Consider the following 19317-nt stretch of genomic DNA (forward strand, 5'->3'; position numbering starts at 1 on the left):
CTCATGTGCAATATTATGAAATAATAGAAAGAGTCAGTGTGTCCTTTACCAGCTTCCCTGAATGGTAACATCTTGCAGAATTGTAGTACAATGTCACAATAAAAAATTGACATTGAGGGCTGGAGATGTGGCTCAAGCGGTAGCGCACTCGCCTGGCATGCGCGGCCCGGGTTCTATCCTCAGCACCACATACAAACAAAAGATGTTGTGTCTGCCGAGAACTAAAAAAGAAATAAATATTAAAATCTCTCTCTCTCTCTAAAAAAATTAAAAAAAAGTTGACATTGATACAATCCATCCATTTTATTCAGATTTTTCCCAGTTTTACTTGTACTTCCTTGTTTACATTTTGTTCTATGCATGATTACCTGTGTCCACCACCACAATTGATACGGAACAGTTCCATCACTGCAAAAATCCTTGGTATTGCCCTTTATATAGTTGTATTCACTTTTCTCTTCTCCCTGTGAATCTGTTTTTCATTTCTGTAATCTATCATTTTACGAATATTATGTAAATAGAATTTTACAGTATGTAACTTTGGGGATTGTCTTTTTAAAAAGTCAGCATGATTCCTTTAAAATTAATCCAAATTGTTGCATGTATCAATAGTCTTTGCTAAGAGTGTCCCATTTAATATTATTTTCACATTTGTTAGCTAACACATAGAACATACAACTTTAAACCTTTTAAATTTACAGAATTTTAATGTTGTTCCTCATATTTCCTTTGTTAGCTTTTCTGCTTTCCTACTGTCACAAATCCCTAAGTTCCATAGGACTGTAGGGAGCATGTTTTAAAAATTACTCATGTGGGGCTGATGATATAGCTCAGAGGTAGAGCACATGCTCAGCCCTTGGGTTCAATTCCCAGTACCACCACCAAAAAAAAAAAAAAAGTGTTCATGTAGGACTTGGGCTATAACCCAGCAATAGGGCATTTGTCCAGGATGTGTGAGGCCCTGAGTATTGATCCCCAGTCCTGAGGGGAAATTGACTTATATAGATAATAATTACTTTTCTATAAATGGAAGAAATTTTATAACTCATTGAGCTGTATGGTGTTGTGCTTTGCAGTACTCACTTAATACTTTTGTACATGAGAATGAGATTTTAAGAAATTTGGGAAGGTGATTATTCTTTTTGCTTCTTTTACTGTGATAGGTGGGAGGTGATTATTCTTAAGTAAAAATTCTTTTCTGTATTTGTGTATTGAACAGTGCATTCTAAAGTTCCAGGACACATGGTGAGTAGAAAGCAGGCATAGATAACTTTTTAGGATGAAATGACTTGTGAGTCATTTCATCCTAAAAGTTATGAAGAATATAAACCAAGGTTAAGCTTAATTCTGAGGGAAAAAAAAAAAACATGACAGGGTTTCATAAGTTGCCCAGGCTGGCTCAAATTTGTGATCCTCCTGCTTCAGCCTCCCCAGTTTCTGGAATTAAGGTGTGTACTACTCACACACTTTTTTTTGTGTGTGTAAGAAATAGAAATCATACATATTTATACCTGGAAACCCAAACCTAATCAGATACTAACAATATCTGAGTTGCAATTTGCATAGAAGGTCACATTTGACTACTTTTTACTTTATAGTTCAGGGATCTCCAAAACTTTGGGAATAACAAATATTATTTTAAAATAATAGAGTGGGGAATTTAAAAACTGGATAAAATTTAAATTAATTTATTCTAAGTTGAGGGGGTTTGGAATGGAGAAGTATACAATAGTTGAGCTGGTTACAAAATTGGTGTTGAGAACAACCTCCCAAAAGCCTTTTTAGGCCGGGTGTAGTGGCACATGCCTGTAACCCCAGCGACTCAGGAGGTGGAGGCAGGAAGATCACAAGTGCAAGGGCAGCCTCAGCAACTTTGTGAGGTCCTAAGCATCTTAGGGAGACTCTGTCTCATAATAAAAAAAAAAACTGTGGGATGTAGTTCAGTGTTAAAGTGCCTCTGGGTTTGATCCTCAGTATCCACCACACCCACCCCCATCAAAATATTTTGTTATGTCTTATTCATACATGTATTTTTTTTAAAAAAAAATCAATAGACTTTATTTTTTAGAGCAGTCCTAGGTTCACAGCAAAATTGAACCGAAAGAACAATTCTCATGTGTGTCTACCCCAACTCAGGCACAGCATCTCTCTACATCAACATCTTTCATCAGTGTGGTACATTCGTTACATTTCATGAACCAGCACATCATTATCAAAGTCCATAATTTACATTAGGGTTCACTCTTTGTGTTCATGTATTATTTTAAAACACATATTTTAAACTTTTTAAAGTTTAAAAAGTTGTTCTTGATTCTCTAGCTTACTTTGATTCACATCTCTAATGGGCTAATGATATAATAAATTGGATTGCTAGGTAAGCTATATGGAGTTCCCCAAAGACCTGGCTGATTTGTCTCTGCTTTGGCTTTATAGGGATGGTTTTACTCATTGAGTAATCTGAGTGTTTTCCATTGGTTCTTTCTTTAAGATACTAATCTTAATCAGAGCCATTCTTGTTTTGGCAAAAATTCTATAAAAAGGACTTTGGGGCTCCAAATAGCCTATTTATGTTGCCATTTCTCTGTGTAAAGAATTTTAGTTTAAGGGGCTAGGGCTTGTGGCCTAGTGTCAGAGTGTTTGCCTAGCATGTGTGATGCACTGGGTTCGATCCTTAGTGCCCCATAAAAATAAACAAATAAAATGAAGGCATTCTGTCTGTCTATAGCTACAAAAAACTTAAAGAATTTCACTTAAAATAATTGGAACTGTATGTTTGGAGTGTATAATAAAGTGGTGTGGCTGTTGGTTTTTTCAATGAAACTACTTGTAACATAGTCTCTAAATTTGTAGTACAATACAGAAGCATCCTTCTTTCCTGAAAAGAATGGGTTCTGGAATAGATGAGAATCTCATAGGAGCTTATTAAATTTTTATAATAGCCAGAAATTGTTCTCTAGCACTCATTTTTTTTGTTCGTTTGTTTGGGAGATACTGGGGACACTCATCCACTGAGCCACATCCCCAGCCCTATTTTGTATTTTATTTAGGGACAGGGTCTCAATGAGTTGCTTAGAACCTCACAATTGCCAAGGCTGGCTTTGAACTTGCGATCCTCCTGTCTAAGCATCCGAGGCTGCTGGAATTACAGCCGTGCACCACCATGCCCACTCCAGTACTCATTTATAAAGAGCTTTAAGTATTTAATTCCAGGAAATGTTACCTAATTATAACTACTGAGTGCCCCATACAAATCCTTAAACAATTCAGAAACATATTCTGTGGTTGTTCTCTACAGGTGAGGAAACTAAGCCTTAAGGAGAGTACATAACCATTATTAAATGGCATGACGTGAAAGCAAAAGCATTGCTACTCTGATATTGAGTTTAATAGTAATGGTTGGAATTGCACTAAATGGGATACAGTGAAACTCTAAAACTCTTAGTCAGAAAATGTGCATTTGAACATTGAATTATGTGTATGTGTTTTAGTTTTTCAAGCAAATCACCAACAAAAACCATGACTAAAGACTGATATTTCTCAATAGAAAGATAGAATGTTATTTGCCTGAGGAGTATAGTGTAAGTTGAATTGGTGAAATCCTGTCTCTGAAAACTGTTTTGTGCGTGTGTGTGTATTTGTTTATGTGTACTGGGGATTTAACCCAGGGGTACTTTACCACTGAGCCACATCCCTTGCTCTTTTTATTTTGAGACAGGGTCTTACTCAGTTGCTTAGGGCCACTCTAAACTGCTGAGGCTGGCCTTGAACTTGGGATCTTCAAGAGACAGGGTCTTATTGAATTGCTTAGCATCTCACTAAGTTGCTGAGGCTGCCTTTGAACTCCAGATCCTCTTGCCTCAGCCACCCGAGTGTGCTCTGCCTCAACTTTCAGGTCCCTTAATTCTTAAGAGTTACTTTCAGCTTTTTAGTGAGACGTGCTTATTTCTGAAAATAATGGGCAATTTTATCTTTATCCTTTGATTACATGCTTTGCACTTTTCCTGAAACATTTCATACTGATTTTAGACTTGGAGCCTGTACTTTTCCACTTTTCTGTTATTCTAATGCATTATGTGGAATGAATGTAAGTTTGCTAACTAGATCAGGTTTGGTAGAAGAATAAGATGAATTTTGTTCCATTTTGTTTAATGTACCAGAGTAAATGCAAACCAGTATTCTGGAGTGAGATATTTCTAGAATTAATTTTTCTTTTAGGGAGAAACAGCTGTCAGTTTTTCCCCTCTAAGTTTAAATGATAGGGTTTAAAAAAAATTTTATCAGTCATGTGACAAATGTTAATTTCAGGCAAACTATAAGCTAAAAGCAAACCACTTGAGTTCAAATCCTAACTTGACTATTTATTGACTATTAACATTGGACAATTTTATCCTCTCTGCCTCATCTATAAAATGAAGATAATAATTATACCTGTAACTTAGGCTTGTTGTGAGGATTAAGCATTATAAATACTTGGTATTTGTTTATTATTATAACCACTAGTTGGGGAGGTTTGAATATCAGATAAGAACTTGCAGAGTACTATCAGGTACTAAGATAAGCCCAGCTAGAGAAATACATACTCATTGTCTTATCAGGTATGTAATTTATAGCTTTTTAAAATCTTACATTTATTCTGTTGTTTTGATTATCAGAAATAATCTAATAGATTTGTGATTATAAGATGTAAACTATAAGATCATTGACACAGCCAACCTCCATATTTACTTGAAACAAAGAGCACTGAAATGACTTGCCTAAGATTTCATAGGTATTAACTTGAAATGGATCCGGTTTTTTTTGGGGGGGGGGCGGGGAGTGGATCTTGATTGAGCATTTTTTTATTATGTATTAGCTACTATAAATAATAAAATATTGATGACCAAATTTAATTTCTGATTATAGGAAATCTTAGATACATGGTCCCTCACCATTTCTTTTGTAGTTTATTAATTTCCATTAGTAATTAGGCCAAAAATTCACCTATCTCTTAGTGGCATACATCCAATAAATATTAAATAGTCAATATTTATTGAACACGGTGTGAGGTCTTATAAAGAAAAGAAAGATAATGGATGACCCTTTCCTCAAAGAGATTGTTAGATTAGGCATTTTATTGTAATTTTAGGAAAAAAATTTTCCTCCCATTTTCATTATTTTTGTCCTTCGGGTGATCTTTTCAGTTTTCTTTTTTAGCATGGTCTTAAAAGCAGCTTCAGTCTTTAGCTTTTCAGATAGACTGTTTTCTGTCTGAAATTGCTTTTTCCATCTTTAATTGCTTTTTTTACCTTTTGTTTTTATTATTTTTATCATTGGCTTGTTAAGTTTTTTTAATATTGTATTTTTCCAGTATCTTCAGTTTGATTTGGTATTTAACTTAATTGTTGCCTCTGTTGTGTTTATGTTCATTTATGTAAAGAGTTGAAGATTAAATATATCACTTTAGGAATTTGCTGCTATTTTTGTGTGAGTCCCTTTGGTTTTAGGTACCATGTTAATCAGAAGTACCTGGAATTCTGTGCCATTTAAAAATAGCTCAATGCTCCTATGTTCACTTGGTTTCTAGGTCTATTCTGGATAGCAGGTTTTGTGAAGACATTTATTCTTTCTTGGACCTCAGATTTCCCAGACATCTCATGGTATTTCCTTTTATATTATTTCATTAATGGCTGCCATTTATTCTTAGTATATTTTGTATATATCTTATTTGACAGTTGGATGAACAGTTTTTTTTATTCTTCACATATATCAAAGTTTGTGATAATTGTTTGGATTATTTTAATTTTCCCTCCTTATGCCTGTGTTATGAGCTCACTTTTTTCCTGCTTACTACATTGACTTTACCATTAAAAAAATTTTTTAAGAGTCAATTTTTTGTGTGTGGGAGGGCAGTATTGTTAATTGAACCCAGGGCCTCCTAATGTTAGCAAGTGCCCCATCTGTAAGCTATATTTCCTGCCCCTTTTAAATTTTTATTTTGAGACAGGGTCTCTCTCTCTCTGGCCCACGCTAGCCTCAAGGTTGCAAACCTCCTACCTCAACCTCCCAAGTAGTTGGAATTACAAGCATGAACCTCTATAGGATTTTATTATCAACTAGATTTTTAAGCAATATGAGTTTTTTTTTTTTTTTTGGCAATAGTGCTTTTGATATTATTGGAAATAATGGAATATTTGCCATTTTATAGTCTCAGTAGATAGGACCTCTTCTGATCAGTTGTGAGTAGTTACTGGTATCCTTTTCTGTTGGGTCAAACTCAGAGTGTAACGTTCTGTTTCAGATGTGATGATGTGTCTTTATCCTGAGGATGAGCATTTGTGTTTATAGAGAGATGAAGTTCTGGGGATGTCATCTATTTGTTTTTATAGCATTTGATATATAGATTGGCAGTTCATTTAGTTAGTGAGGCCAGAGGTGTGATTTGTCCTAGAAGCTATAATTCATTTTCCAATCCTTTGTAATGTTGTGTTCCAGGCACAATAAAGATTAGGGGGAGAGGCAAAAATAACACAGATAAAAGCCACTGTCCAAGTTGTAGCAAGTTCTTCACTGTTATCTAAAAACAGCTCAAAATAGTGCTTATTGAGGATTGTATATCTAAGAATGAAAACACCATTATATAGGTACCCTAGTAAATCATTTTAGATTAAAAATATTATTGATTTACTTAAAAATACATAAGAACATGCTTTTTACTTTCTAGTTCCTACCTCTGGTAAACAAATGCACAACTGAATGTACATACACCTAAAAATACAAGACTTCTCATAAGTCTTATATAAAGATGAACAAGTTGAAGAAAACCTCTACCAACCAGATGCTATTAACAAGACTTTTTTTTTTTTTTTAATTGCAGTTGGTACCTGTTATTAGGTCCAAGTCTTTAGCATCTTAAGGAAATACAGAATAATATAACGTCTGGATAGAACAAACTTGTAGTTTTATACATTGTTTGCATTTGTCACATAGAAATTTTATAATTTTATAGCCTTGTGCTAGTTAATAAATATGGGATTTATGAAGTAATTCTACTATGGTTATGGCGACAGAAAAGAAGGTAAGACATTTCCTTTTGTTCACTTTGCTTCGGTTATTTTGGGAAGAGACTTTTAATTTGTGGAGTGAAGATAAAAATATGGCAAGTAGGGCTGGGGATATAGCTCAGTTGGTAGAGTGCTTGCCTTGCATGCACAGGGCCCTGGGTTCAATCCCCAGCACCACCCCTCCAAAAAAAAAAAAAAGGCAAGTAAAGAACCTTAATTATTTTACTTTCAAAAGCTATTAGAAGATTCTCTTTAAATGAGATCTACAGAGTTTTTCTAGTTACACGTTGTTTTGTTATGAAATAAGAATTCTTGTTAGGTGACTACAGGTTGAGTATCCCTTGTCTGAAGTGCTTGGGACTGGAAGTGTGATTTTGGGATATTTGCATTAACTTTACAAGTTGAGCATCCCCAGTCCAAAAGTCTGAAATCTGAATGAATGGATTTCAGAGTATTTTGAATTTCAAATTGGGGGTGTGCAAACTGTACTATATATCGATTGCTTAAATATATGTGAAACATTCTTTCTGCTTTACATTAATTTCATTTTTTTCATAGAAATTCTATAAGGGTAAATCCCCATTTTGTAAATATGGAACCTGGTACATAGTTGTGTTTTTTTGTTAAAAACGTGCTGGGGATTGAACCCAAGGTCTTGCAAATGCTAAGTAAGTGCTGCTGAGCTACCCTCCTATCTCTATTTATTGTATTTTGAAAAGGATTTCTCTAATGTGTCCAGGCTGACTTTGAACTTGGGATCCTCCTGTGTCAGCCTATGGAGTAGCTGGGATTACTGGAATGGGCCTCTGTGTCCAACTCTTGGGTTAAATAACCTGTCTAGCATCACACACATCTAGTAAATGATAGAGTCAGGCTCCAAAGTTACTGTTTTTAATTTTTAGGGGGTAATTACTAAGTGTTGTTTTTTTGTTAAAATTGTTTTATGTGTGTGTGGAGATTTTTGTTTTGTTCTGAGGTGGGGTCTTGCTGTTTCCCAAGCTGGTCTTAACTCCTGGGCATAAGCCATCCTCCTGCCTCAGCCTCCAGAATAACTGGAACTACTACATACATGTGCTATCGTGTCTAGCTTATTGTATATTTTTATACTATAATAATTTATAATCTAGTAGTGTTCTTCTGGTTACACATTGTTTAAAAGTAAAGACTGGTTTTCTTATAGAATTCAAACCATTTTTAACATCTCATTTTCCCATTTTGTTAATTTTTTTCCTCAGAAGGTCTGAACTTATAATTTATACCATGTGTGAAATAGAAATTGACCTTTACAGGTATTGTCAAGTTTAATTGTAAAAATTAAATATAAATGCAAGGACTGCTATTTGAAGAAATACTGTTGTTCTTTACTTCAGGTATAGCATTAACAGATAGGGACTATATTGACTGTTGTTTTCTAGTTTATGGAATTGTTGATTTTGTTCCCAAGTTGTATTATGTCATTATTGAAAAGCCTTTGAGTAGATATTTTAAAAACAACATATTTAGCAAGTGTTATAGAGTGAATTTAGATTAGGAAACTTGATGTTGAAACTGAATGTCTTTTAGTTACTGTCATAAGTTTGTTTAAAAGACACCAAGTTTATTAGTTTTCTCTACTAACTGGTATTAATTAGAGTTAGTAACTCTGTGCAGTTAATGACTCTAGAGAACCCTAGAGTTCTTTCTTGATATTCATAGATTTATATATTATGGAAAATAAATTGATTTTTATTTTAAATAGTTTTCTTTGTATACGTGTATAAATAGTATAATAGCATTGATTCAAATTCTGGTATCATCTCAAACTGAGCAACCTTGGTTCAGTTATTTAGCCTTTTTTTTAATGTGTTCCTAGGTGGTAAAATGGATATACCTACCTCAGGACTGTGAGGCTTCAATAGACCATTCATGCAAAAGGGTTTAGTATGGTGCTTAGATAAGTTGTTAATATATTGTTAGATTACTCACTGAACCAAGAAGACTTGTTTTTGAATACTAATAAGTTCCAATTTTATCTTTTAAAATGAATAACATTTGTTGGCTGTTTACTGAACAATATCCCTTAGAATATGTCTTAGGTAATCTTTTTTTTTTTTTTTTTTTTCTTGTTTTGTTTTGGTACTAGGAATTGAACCCAGGGGTGCTCTACCACTTAGCTAAATCCCCAACTCTTTTTGAGAGAGAGTCTCACTGAGTTGCTGAAGCTGGCCTTGATTTTTCTATCCTCTTGCTTCAGCCCTCCAGAGTTGCTGGGATTACAGGCCTGCATCCCTGCATGTACCTGGCAGTAATCCTTCTTGTAGTATCCTAAATTCATTCCCTAAGGAAGGTTATGATTTAGAAACTTGTTTTCTTTTGTTATTGTTTTGGGAACCTTGCACATGTTAAACATGGGCCCTGCCACTGAAATATACCCCCAGAAGCTTTTATTTTGATCATGATTACACAACTTAATTCCAGAAAAATAAATGAAATAGATACCTCACTGAGCATATTGCTATTTGAGATCTTAATAAAGAATGCTTTCTTTACCTGTTATTTACTATTATTATACAGTGTGATTGTAGATAGTTAAGATAGTTCTTAACTGTTTTGTTCCCATTTCTTTTAAACAGGGTTTGTGGATGCACTTAGATGTTTGCAATGAGCACTGTGGCTGGCATGCCCCAGTGTTTTGGATACCAATGCATAGGACTCCATAGTAATCGAATTTACCAGAGGCGAACGTCATGAGCATAGTGATCCCATTGGGGGTTGATACAGCAGAAACGTCATACTTGGAAATGGCTGCAGGCTCAGAGTAAGTATTTAAGTCAAGGTATTTTTGGATTGAGAAGGGGAAAATATTTTATACAATCATTTTAGTACAACCAACCAGTGCTTAATCTGTATTTATATTTTTTGTCTTTTTGTATTTTTAGCTGAAATATCAGATGCTTAAGGGCCAAAATTTCTTTAGCTAAGATTACTTCTGCTAATAACTTTTGAGCCAAAATGCTGTGTTTTTTAAAAATTATTTTTTGTCTTTTCCATTTACTGATTGTTAGCATCAAGCTTCAAGATAGATGGGTGTGGTGGCACATGCCTGTAATCCCAGCTACTCAGTAGGCTGAAGCAGGAGGATCACAAGTTCAAGGCCAGCCTGGGCAACTTAATGAGACCCTGTATCCAAATAAAAAACTTTAAAAGGGCTGGGAGTATAGCTCACTGGTAAAGTGTCCTTGGACTCAATCTTTAGTACTTCCACTCTTCCCCAAAAAGAAGATAATAGGTTGTTTTAATGTTAAGATTTTTTATTTATATATTGGAAAGTAATTTGGTTTTAAATTTTAATCTTTTTTTCACCTTGAGATATTGGGGATATAAACTCATGGCCTCACACAGTAGGCAAGCATTCTACCTCTGAGCTGTAACCCCAGCCATAAGTTTTATATTTTAATCCTAACTAACAATACATCGATATATTATGCTATCCATTTAAGTTTAGGATTTTCATTTTTTAAGAAGAAAGTTGAGTTGAAAAATAAACTTAAGTCATTTTTAAATAGAATAAAGGGAGTGTTTCCTGCTGGATTATTGTTTTGACAACTTTTGTTTTTATGGGCGCCATTTCTGAAGGATTCAATGGAAGATTCTTACCTTGCCTCTAGACTATTTGGAAATAGGTACTTGTCTGCATAGACGTAAATGTCTTTTTTGGTTTTGAGTGACTGCTACTTAAATACTAAGTTATTGCTATGAAAGTTGTTAAGTTCAAGTGAGTATTGAGCTGAGGGATGGAAAGATCAAATGTTTATTATCTAGTTGAATGTATAGATGTATCTTACTTAATGGGACTGACTGCAGGATACTGGATAAAATGTAATTTAAATTTTAAAAAAAGGAAAAATTTTCTTTATTTTAGGACTCCAGAAATTGTCACATGGAACGCAAGAAAATAGACTTACTGTTCCTCCTTTTGCTGGCATTTCTAGTGGTCTAGAAGCATTTTGTTTTTACTACTCTGGTTCTGCCATTGGGAAAGACACATAGATGCTCTCTAGTACTTTTATGCTACACATTACATTTAACTGTATGATTATTATATGGTTTTTTTTTTTTAATATTTATTTAGTTTTAGTTATCGGTGGACACAACATCTTTGTTTGTATGTGGTGCTGAGGATCGAACCCGGGCCGCACACATGCCAGGCGAGCACGCTACCGCTTGAGCCACATCCCCAGCCCTTATTATATGGTTTTTAAAAACCATTATAAATTACACAATTTAATTCCAATGAAAATAAATGAAATAGATTCTCTGTCTGCACTACATATAAGTTGCTTTTGGTTTTGGTTTTGGTAAATAAAAACATTCCCAAACAAGGCACTATTAGGAAAATTAACTGTCACTCATTCTGCCAAAATACGGATACTATGAAGGAAGGAAACCCAGAAGCAAGAATTGAGAGGCACCAGGTTGAAAGTATTAAATTTTAGTCTTTGTTTCTTTTTTTGTGGTGTTTTAATTTGCAGTTTTAGGATTAAACACAAGGCCTTGTGCATTCTAGGCAAGCAGTACTTTACCACTGAATTAATATTGCCCAGTCCCTGGACTTTAAAAAAAAAAAAAAATAACATAAAGTATCCAATAGATACATATCCAAATCTAATGAGTTATAGGCATTTGGGTAATAAAAATTATTTGCTCTCTAGAAATATTAACCTCTACATTCCTTATTTATTTATTTATTTATTTATATAAATATATTTATGTATAATTAGTCTAGTATACAGTGTGTGAGAGAGAGATCTTTGCTTTGTTCATGTGACTGGTATGTGTTTAAAAGGCAATTTACAGAGGCAATTTACAAAGCCTTGTGTTAATTATACAGTTACAAAGGAATGAATAACTTGCTGGAAGAGGGGTAAATAAATAGCTGCCTGTTTGCTTTGTTAAATGTATTCATAGGATACATATATAATTACAGGATAACTGTGACTTATATTATGGAGTCAAATCTTTAAATACTTCTGATTCAGGAAAAGTTTTTTTGTTTCTCGCAAAGGTGTATGTCCCTCAGACATAATTCAGAAGGCAAAGTGCCAAATTTTGTTATGGGACCAACCATCAGAATTTTTGTATTTTTAAATTCTCCTTTTTTATGTAAGACCTGTAAGCTCAGAAAGACCCTTAAGTCACATTTCCCCCTTTTCCATGAAAATATAAACTTTGGAAATCTTTTCATGATAAAATTTTATATAACTAGCATATGGCTTTCTTTTTACTTCCAACATATCATGTTATATAAGATGGAAGAGCTTGTTGGGTGTGGTGGCACATGCTTGTAGTCCCAGGTACTCAGTACTTGGGAGGCCGAGGCAGGAGGATTACTTGAACCTAGGAATTTGAGGTGACCCTGGACTACATAGTGAGACCTTATCTACAAAAACAATCAAAAAACACTGAAAGCAAGCGATTGGGGAAAGGATGCATGGAATTCCCTTGTATGTTCCCTTTGTAACCTCTTTATGAATATATAATTATTTCAAAATAAAGTTTATTTAAAAAGGATTATTTTTTATTGTATTATGGGCGTATAGTTTTTATTGCATATTTTTTAAAAAGATTGTACTAATTAAATACAGTGTATCACTAATAAACTAATTTAAAATTTGGAAGGTACTCAATGTTTTTATATTGATTAAGTTAATGTATTGGATCAAAATTTATACTCACTTCTAAGGCTATGAAAGAAAACTTATTAGATCACTTATGCTCATCTGGTCTACCCTAGTAGACTAGTATTTTATGGGTAGAAAATTGAAAGTTTACTTCAAGATCTGTGAAGAAAGGGTCTGCTAAATGCTAGTGTTTTAGTTTCTAATAACATTTATTTTGGGATAATTGTATCTCTAAAATAAAACTCATTTCCACCAGCTCCATTTTCTTTATTACATAATTGTTTTCCACTCATCAGTAAGTTTTGACAATTTCAATTTTGATTTCATTTTGTCTTCCTTGAGGATAGAGACCTTATATTTACTATTTATATTTAACCATTGCCTTGACTAGAGTTGGACCTTCCTAAACCCTTGAACTATAAAGAATAATTTTAAAGTACTTTTGGAATAACTGGTTACTAAGAATTGATAGACTGTGAATTAGGGATATCTGCTCTGTAAGAAGAATAAAATTTTGTTTCATGGCTTATATTTTTTCGTAAAGCAATTATAAACTTTCCACAGTCCAATTTAACTAAAAGTGCTTTATTTAAAAATAACTTTATGCATAAAATCAAAAACCAATACATACATCTAGTGAATAAAAATGGAATTGAAACAAGCTACTTATATTGGAGACTCTTGTATAAAACCCAAAGAAATTGCCTTCTAGCTACTCTTGAATCTTAGCATAGTCATTTGTTCCTAGATTTGAAAAATACCCATCACAGCATACAGGTTAACATGATAACTGACTGGTATAATTATTGGTACAATAAAAGAACATGGAAAAATAATATTAAAGGGAAAATGAGCAAAGGTATTAATATAATTTTGAAAAATCCTGGTTAACAAATTTTTTAAACCAGGAAACTATATCTGTGGAGTCCTTTGATTAGCTCCATGTCCATAAATGTAGGCTAATATTAGAAATAGACTTCTTGTTATGGCATAATTTTGAAAACTAACAAGTCAAGAGGAAGCACAGTTTGGATCATCATTTATAAGCACCTACTATGTAAAAAGTGTTTTGCTAGAGACTAGGGGTTAAAAAAGTGAAGTTTAAAATTTTATCCCTATTCCTAAGGAAATTATAATCAATTGGAAAGTCAAAACTCTTAAAACCAGAGAGTTTAGAAATGTAATATGAGTCACATATGTAATTAAAATTTTCTAGTTGCCATATTAAATGTTTTTAAAGAGATGAGATCAATGTTGTTATGTATTTTACTTAAGTGAATATACCTAAAGCATTATCTTAGCATATTATCAGGATAAAATATGGAGATATTTTATGTCCTTTTTTCACACTTAGTCCTTGAAATCCTGTTTATGTGTTACACTTCCACACCTATCTGTTCCAACTAGTCACATTTCAAGTAATCATTAGACTATGTATATAGTGACTACTGTATTGAATAAAGCAACTCTGAGACTAAATAACAAGGTAGAAGGATGTCAGAGGAGAAAAGAACAGGTTTGTTACGAAAGTTGTGAAAGTGAGGCATAACAGGCTCTTTCTGAACAAGAAGGATAAGGATATAAATTAGCTGTTGTCATTTTCATTTTATAGATTGAGGAAACTGAGATCATGGCAGATAAGCAGCAGAAGCAGAACTTAATGATGTGTTGAATTTAGTTTTTTTCTATTGTAGCACTTTTGGTAATATTATTTCAAAGAACTACTTTGATTTGACATATAGTAGTAGCTTCAGTTCTAGCAGGAATATATGACTGCATACAACAAATGTAATCCCCAGGTCTTTGCTCTAAGAGTAAGGAATTGTGAAAGTAAAGAGCCTAGAACCCATTATCACTTGATGAATAGGAAAGTTGAGCCAGAAGCTGTTTATTAGAATTATGTGTTTTTAATCACAATAGAACTTCTTCTTTTACTTTTTACCTCTTCTGCTCTAGCATTTCAATTCTAAATTAGTTACACCCCCTCCCCCACCTACTCCCGACCTCACACACATAAAGGAAACTCTTCCGGAGCTGGAAAGTAAAATGGGAAAAAAATCCAATCCTTCTTGGCATTGGAAGCTTGAATTATTGTTACCAAGTTTCCTTAGTGCCATTAGAAATCATTATATAATTATGTTTTTTGGATAAAGTAAACAGATTAATAGATGTTACATGTAAGTAGAAATGAATTATTTGGAGGAAGACTCCTTATACTATGCCTGGGGATTGAGAGGACCAAATAGAGATATCTAGATTCTTTCACTTTTGTTCTGTCACGAACATGCTAGTGAGCCCTTAAGACACTTAATTATTCTAGACTTGGGTATCTTCATTTGAAGGAAGAGGTTGGGATTGAAGTATTGATATGACATTTTTTGGAGTAAAAAACTCCACATTTCTGAGAATCAACACATTTTTTTACCTCATATTTTGCTATGGTATATGATATTGTCATGTCATTGTCACTAGAGCAACCTACTGTCAGAATTCATTAATTTGTTGGTGTTTGAGTACTTTTAGTACTCAAAGATGATAAAATGTATTATGTATATTGAAATGTTCTCAGTATCTTTTTATTTGTCTGTTTTCACTAGTGTTTTTTTTGTTTGTGTTAGAGACTGACCCCCGTCTTTGGGCATGCTAGGCAAGTGCTTTACCACTGAACTGAATCCTTAGCCGTAGTGCTTAGCTTTTTGCTTATTATTTCTTTACCTTTAATCACCATCAAGAAACTAAAAGTGGTTATTAATTTGCTTAGATCTTTATTTGGAAGTGCTTTCATTTAAATGTGGCTTTAATATTTAAAAGCCCTGTTTTAAAATTCTTTTCTAACATAGAATACTAGAATCCTTGGGAAGTTGAAGCAGGAGGATTGTAAGTTTGAGGCCAGTCTGGGCAACTTAGTCTGTCTCAAAAAAATAAAAAGGCCTGGGAATGTAGCTCAGGGTGGAGCCCTACTGGGTTCATCCTCAGTACTGACAGGAGCTAGGGACAACTGTTCTTAGAATGATGCTGAGTTTTTCATGTGTTTTATATTAATCAAAAGCAGATTTTTCTTATAGTTTTTTCAGTTGAATCCATACGACTGTCTATAATGTGGTGTTAAGAAGCTCTCCAACTTTGAGCAAATTTTTTTTTTTTTTTTTTTAAATATAGGATCTCCTAATTATCCCAGCAAAAAAGTCAGGCAGGCTTTATTCCCATTTTAGGAAGCAATACCACTCAATACTCAAGGAGATTAACAGACCTACCCATGACCACAAAATTAATAAAATGGAGGCTTAACTTTGAACCCAGGGTTGCATGGCTCCAGATCCGTGCTACCACGTAAGACAGGAGAGCCAGTTTTTCTTAATAGAAGAGTTAAAGTAAAATGCCACATGTTTGATAAACTGAGACCAATTTTCATACCAAACCTGCTTCCCATTTTAGAATTTCTTATAATTTTAATGTCTATTTTTAAATAGTAGAATGTCAAAGGGATGAAAGAAATGGACAGATTTTGGTTACAGATTGGTAGAAGCTATTGAGAACTCATGGAGACCTTCTATACAGCATATAGGACAATTAGTACACTCTATCCATTAGTGATACCCAGTGTGTGTGATTGAAAGTTTTAATATTAAGGGGGAGAATTAGAGGTTTTACCTAAAACACTGGTTTGAACTTTTCATCAGAATTTACCTATATTTTAAAGGCCTATAAGGAGGAAATTAAATTTTTGTTGAAGTAGAAGAAAATCATAAAAATTCATTATCTGGGGATTTAGAGCTTATTCAGTTAATTTCCTAAACTGTTGGCTTTTTTTGTTTTTTCTAATTGCTTCTCAGTTTAATGATTGGCTTTTTTTTCCTCTTAGATTTTCAATTCACCTAATTTTTAAAAATGTCTGCTAAGAATATATAATGTGGCTTGGATGATAATTTGTGAGATCTTTAAAAGAATGAGGACATTTTATTATAAACAAAGAATTTAGATTTGTAGAGTGGTTTGGGAAAATGTGGAGACATCACATAGATTACTGCAAACAGAAAGGTGGTAGTTCTTCAAAGTTTTTGATGTTAATTTAGAACTATAACATTTCAAAATAGCTCGTTTTCAAGAATATTACATTAAAAATTTTACTTTTGATGACCAAATGTGTTCTCCGTATTTGTAATTTTAGTGAAGTAATGAAAATTAAGGTGGTATAAATTCAAAATTATCAGAATTTGAACTCTGTAACTCTAAGGCTTAGTATCATTTTGTTATACAGGCTACTTAATTAAGTCACTAGAACACAGGCATAAATATCACTGTAGAAAATTTCACAGGAATAGTTGGGCAGTACAGTTTGATGGGGAAAAGTGCTAGTTTGATGGGGAAAAGTGCTAGATCTCTTTAAGAGATCTGGGCTTGCAAGTTCACTTTTCTATTAAAATATCTTGTTACTTAGAATTAAGAATTCATTTTACAAATGTGAAAATTGAAACCAGAGTGGTTATGTGGCATGTCACAAGGAAACACAGTGACTTTCGTGGTAGGATTAGGGCTTGAATCTCAAATGTGTGGCTCTTAGTCATCTCCTGATCTGTAAAACCAAAAGTTGGACAGCATGATCTTTAACATGCCTCCTAGGATAGTACCTGAATGTTACTTTGGATCAGAAGAGACCCTATTACCCTGAGCAGTTCCTATCCCACTTCCTCCATGAATAGCTTCAAGGTGGCGTTGTTTGGGAATGGTGGCCTCCACCACCAGTTTTAGTCCAGGACAATGCTACTCTTAGTCTCTAATATTTCAGAGAGAAAGGAAACCACACCCTGAAACTCCTTAAGGCCAGATGCAAACTAGTACCTGTTGTAATTATTTAAGGCTTAGCAACAGCATTTTACCAGGCCACAAACACCACCTTAAAGGGTCAGGAGTAGGTCCTGTCTGGCTAGTTTGGATTAAATCTTGACCCTCTCTGTTTTATCTGTGCCTCTCATTTCTGTAATTGTTTTCAGATAACTTGAATAATCCTTGCATCGTCCTCTTTTGGGGATGGTACTAGGGATTAAACCCATGGGTTCTGTTACCACTGAGCTGCATCCCCAGCCCTTTTTATTTTCAGACAGGATCTCAATAAGTTGCTGAAGCTGGTCTTGAATTTGTGATACTCCTGCCTCAGCTTCCCTCCCTAGTTACTGGGATCATAGGTGTGCGCCACTGTACTGGCTGGCTCTTCCTTTATTCTCTGACCTCTTGCATACAATTGTGTTTTCACATAATATGTATTTTTTTTAGGCATTGTATTGTTTATTTTTATTTATTTATTTATTTATTTTGTGTGTGTGTGTGTGTGTGTGTGTGTGTTTGGCGCAGGGCCTTGCACATGATAAGCACATGCTTTACTACTATTACACCTGCAGCCCTGTATTGCCTAGTCTTGCAGCAAGATTTGATACTATTAACTTTCTAGGGCTGGGGGTGTGGGTCAGTGATAGAGTGGTTGCTTAGCATGAGTGAAGCCCTGGGTTCGATTCTCAGCACCACATATAAGTAAGTAAAATAAAGATCCATTGACAACTAAAAAAAATTAAAATAAAAACTTTCTATACCTTTGGAATTAGTGAAAATATTCTTTTTTTTCTTTGATTGTGGAAGATATATATATGTATAATATTTACCTTGTTGTTTTTGTTTTTTTTTTTTTCCCTGTAGTGCTAGGGATTGAACCCAGGGTCTTGTGCATGCTAGGCAAGCACTCTACCAACTGAGCTATATCCCCAGCCCTTGTTATTCATTTTTTTAAAATTTTTATTATTGGTTGTTCAAAACATTACATAATTCTTGACATATTTCATACATTTGATTCAAGTGGGTTATGAACTCCCATTTTTACCCCGTATACAGATTGCAGAATCACATCGGTTACACATCCACTGTTTTACATATTGCCATACTAGTGTCTGATGTGTTCTGCTGCCTTGTTATTCATTTTTAAGTGTCAGTTCTGTGGCATTAAATTACATTCACAGTGTTGTATAGCCTCCCAGTTGTTTTTACACTTGAATCCCCCTAAAAAGAACCTTTTTGTTCATTAAATAGTACCTCCTTCCCTCTACCTTCAGCACTTTGTAGCCTCTTCTGATTTCGTTTTTCTCTTTGCCTATTCTGGGTCTCTCTTATAAATAGAACCATAAAATATTTATTCTTGGGGCTGGGGATGTGGCTCAGTGGTAGAGTGCTCTCCTAGTGCATGCAGGGCACAGGGTTCAATCCTCAGCACCACATAAAAATAAAATAAAGGTATTGTGTCCAACTACAATTAAAACAAAAGAAAATACTTATTCTTGTGTGCTGAGCTTATTTCATTTAGCATGTTTTCAGAGTTGATCCATGTAATATCATGTATCAGAATTTGATTCCTTTTCTAAAAAAAAAAAATTGTCAGTGGACCTTTTATTTATTTATTTATCTATTTATTTGTTTATATACAGTGCTGAGGATCGAACCCAGGGCCTCACACATGCCAGGCAAGCGCTCTACCACTGAGCCCCAGCCCTTTTGATACCTTTTTTATGGCTCTATTGTATAATAACTCTATTGTATAAGTATAAATTATACAATAACTATTTTGTATAAATGTA

General features: G+C 34.0%; 1 protein-coding gene across 5 annotated transcripts in view; it reads left to right on the plus strand.

Annotated features, from left to right (window-relative positions):
• Kmt2e (lysine methyltransferase 2E (inactive)) overlaps nucleotides 1-19317 on the plus strand; it is a 91713-nt gene that overhangs the window by 17450 nt on the left and 54946 nt on the right. For 3 of the 5 annotated variants that reach the window (XM_046464176.2, XM_046464175.2, XM_046464171.2), the window contains exons 2-3: nucleotides 5564-5636; nucleotides 9653-9837. In XM_046464176.2, the coding sequence (XP_046320132.1) occupies nucleotides 9767-9837 (71 nt within the window). In that variant the 5' untranslated portion in view covers nucleotides 5564-5636; nucleotides 9653-9766. Of the gene's footprint in view, nucleotides 1-5563; nucleotides 5637-6853; nucleotides 7055-9652; nucleotides 9838-19317 lie in introns of all 5 variants that reach the window. The other 2 variants (XM_046464173.2, XM_046464172.2) reach the window with 2 other exon arrangements.

The sequence above is a fragment of the Marmota monax genome, unplaced genomic scaffold, assembly GCF_021218885.2.
Source record: "Marmota monax isolate L192 unplaced genomic scaffold, Marmota_monax_Labrador192_F-V1.1 WCK01_AAM20220418_F8-fsc00065, whole genome shotgun sequence".
Lineage (NCBI taxonomy): Eukaryota > Metazoa > Chordata > Mammalia > Rodentia > Sciuridae > Marmota > Marmota monax.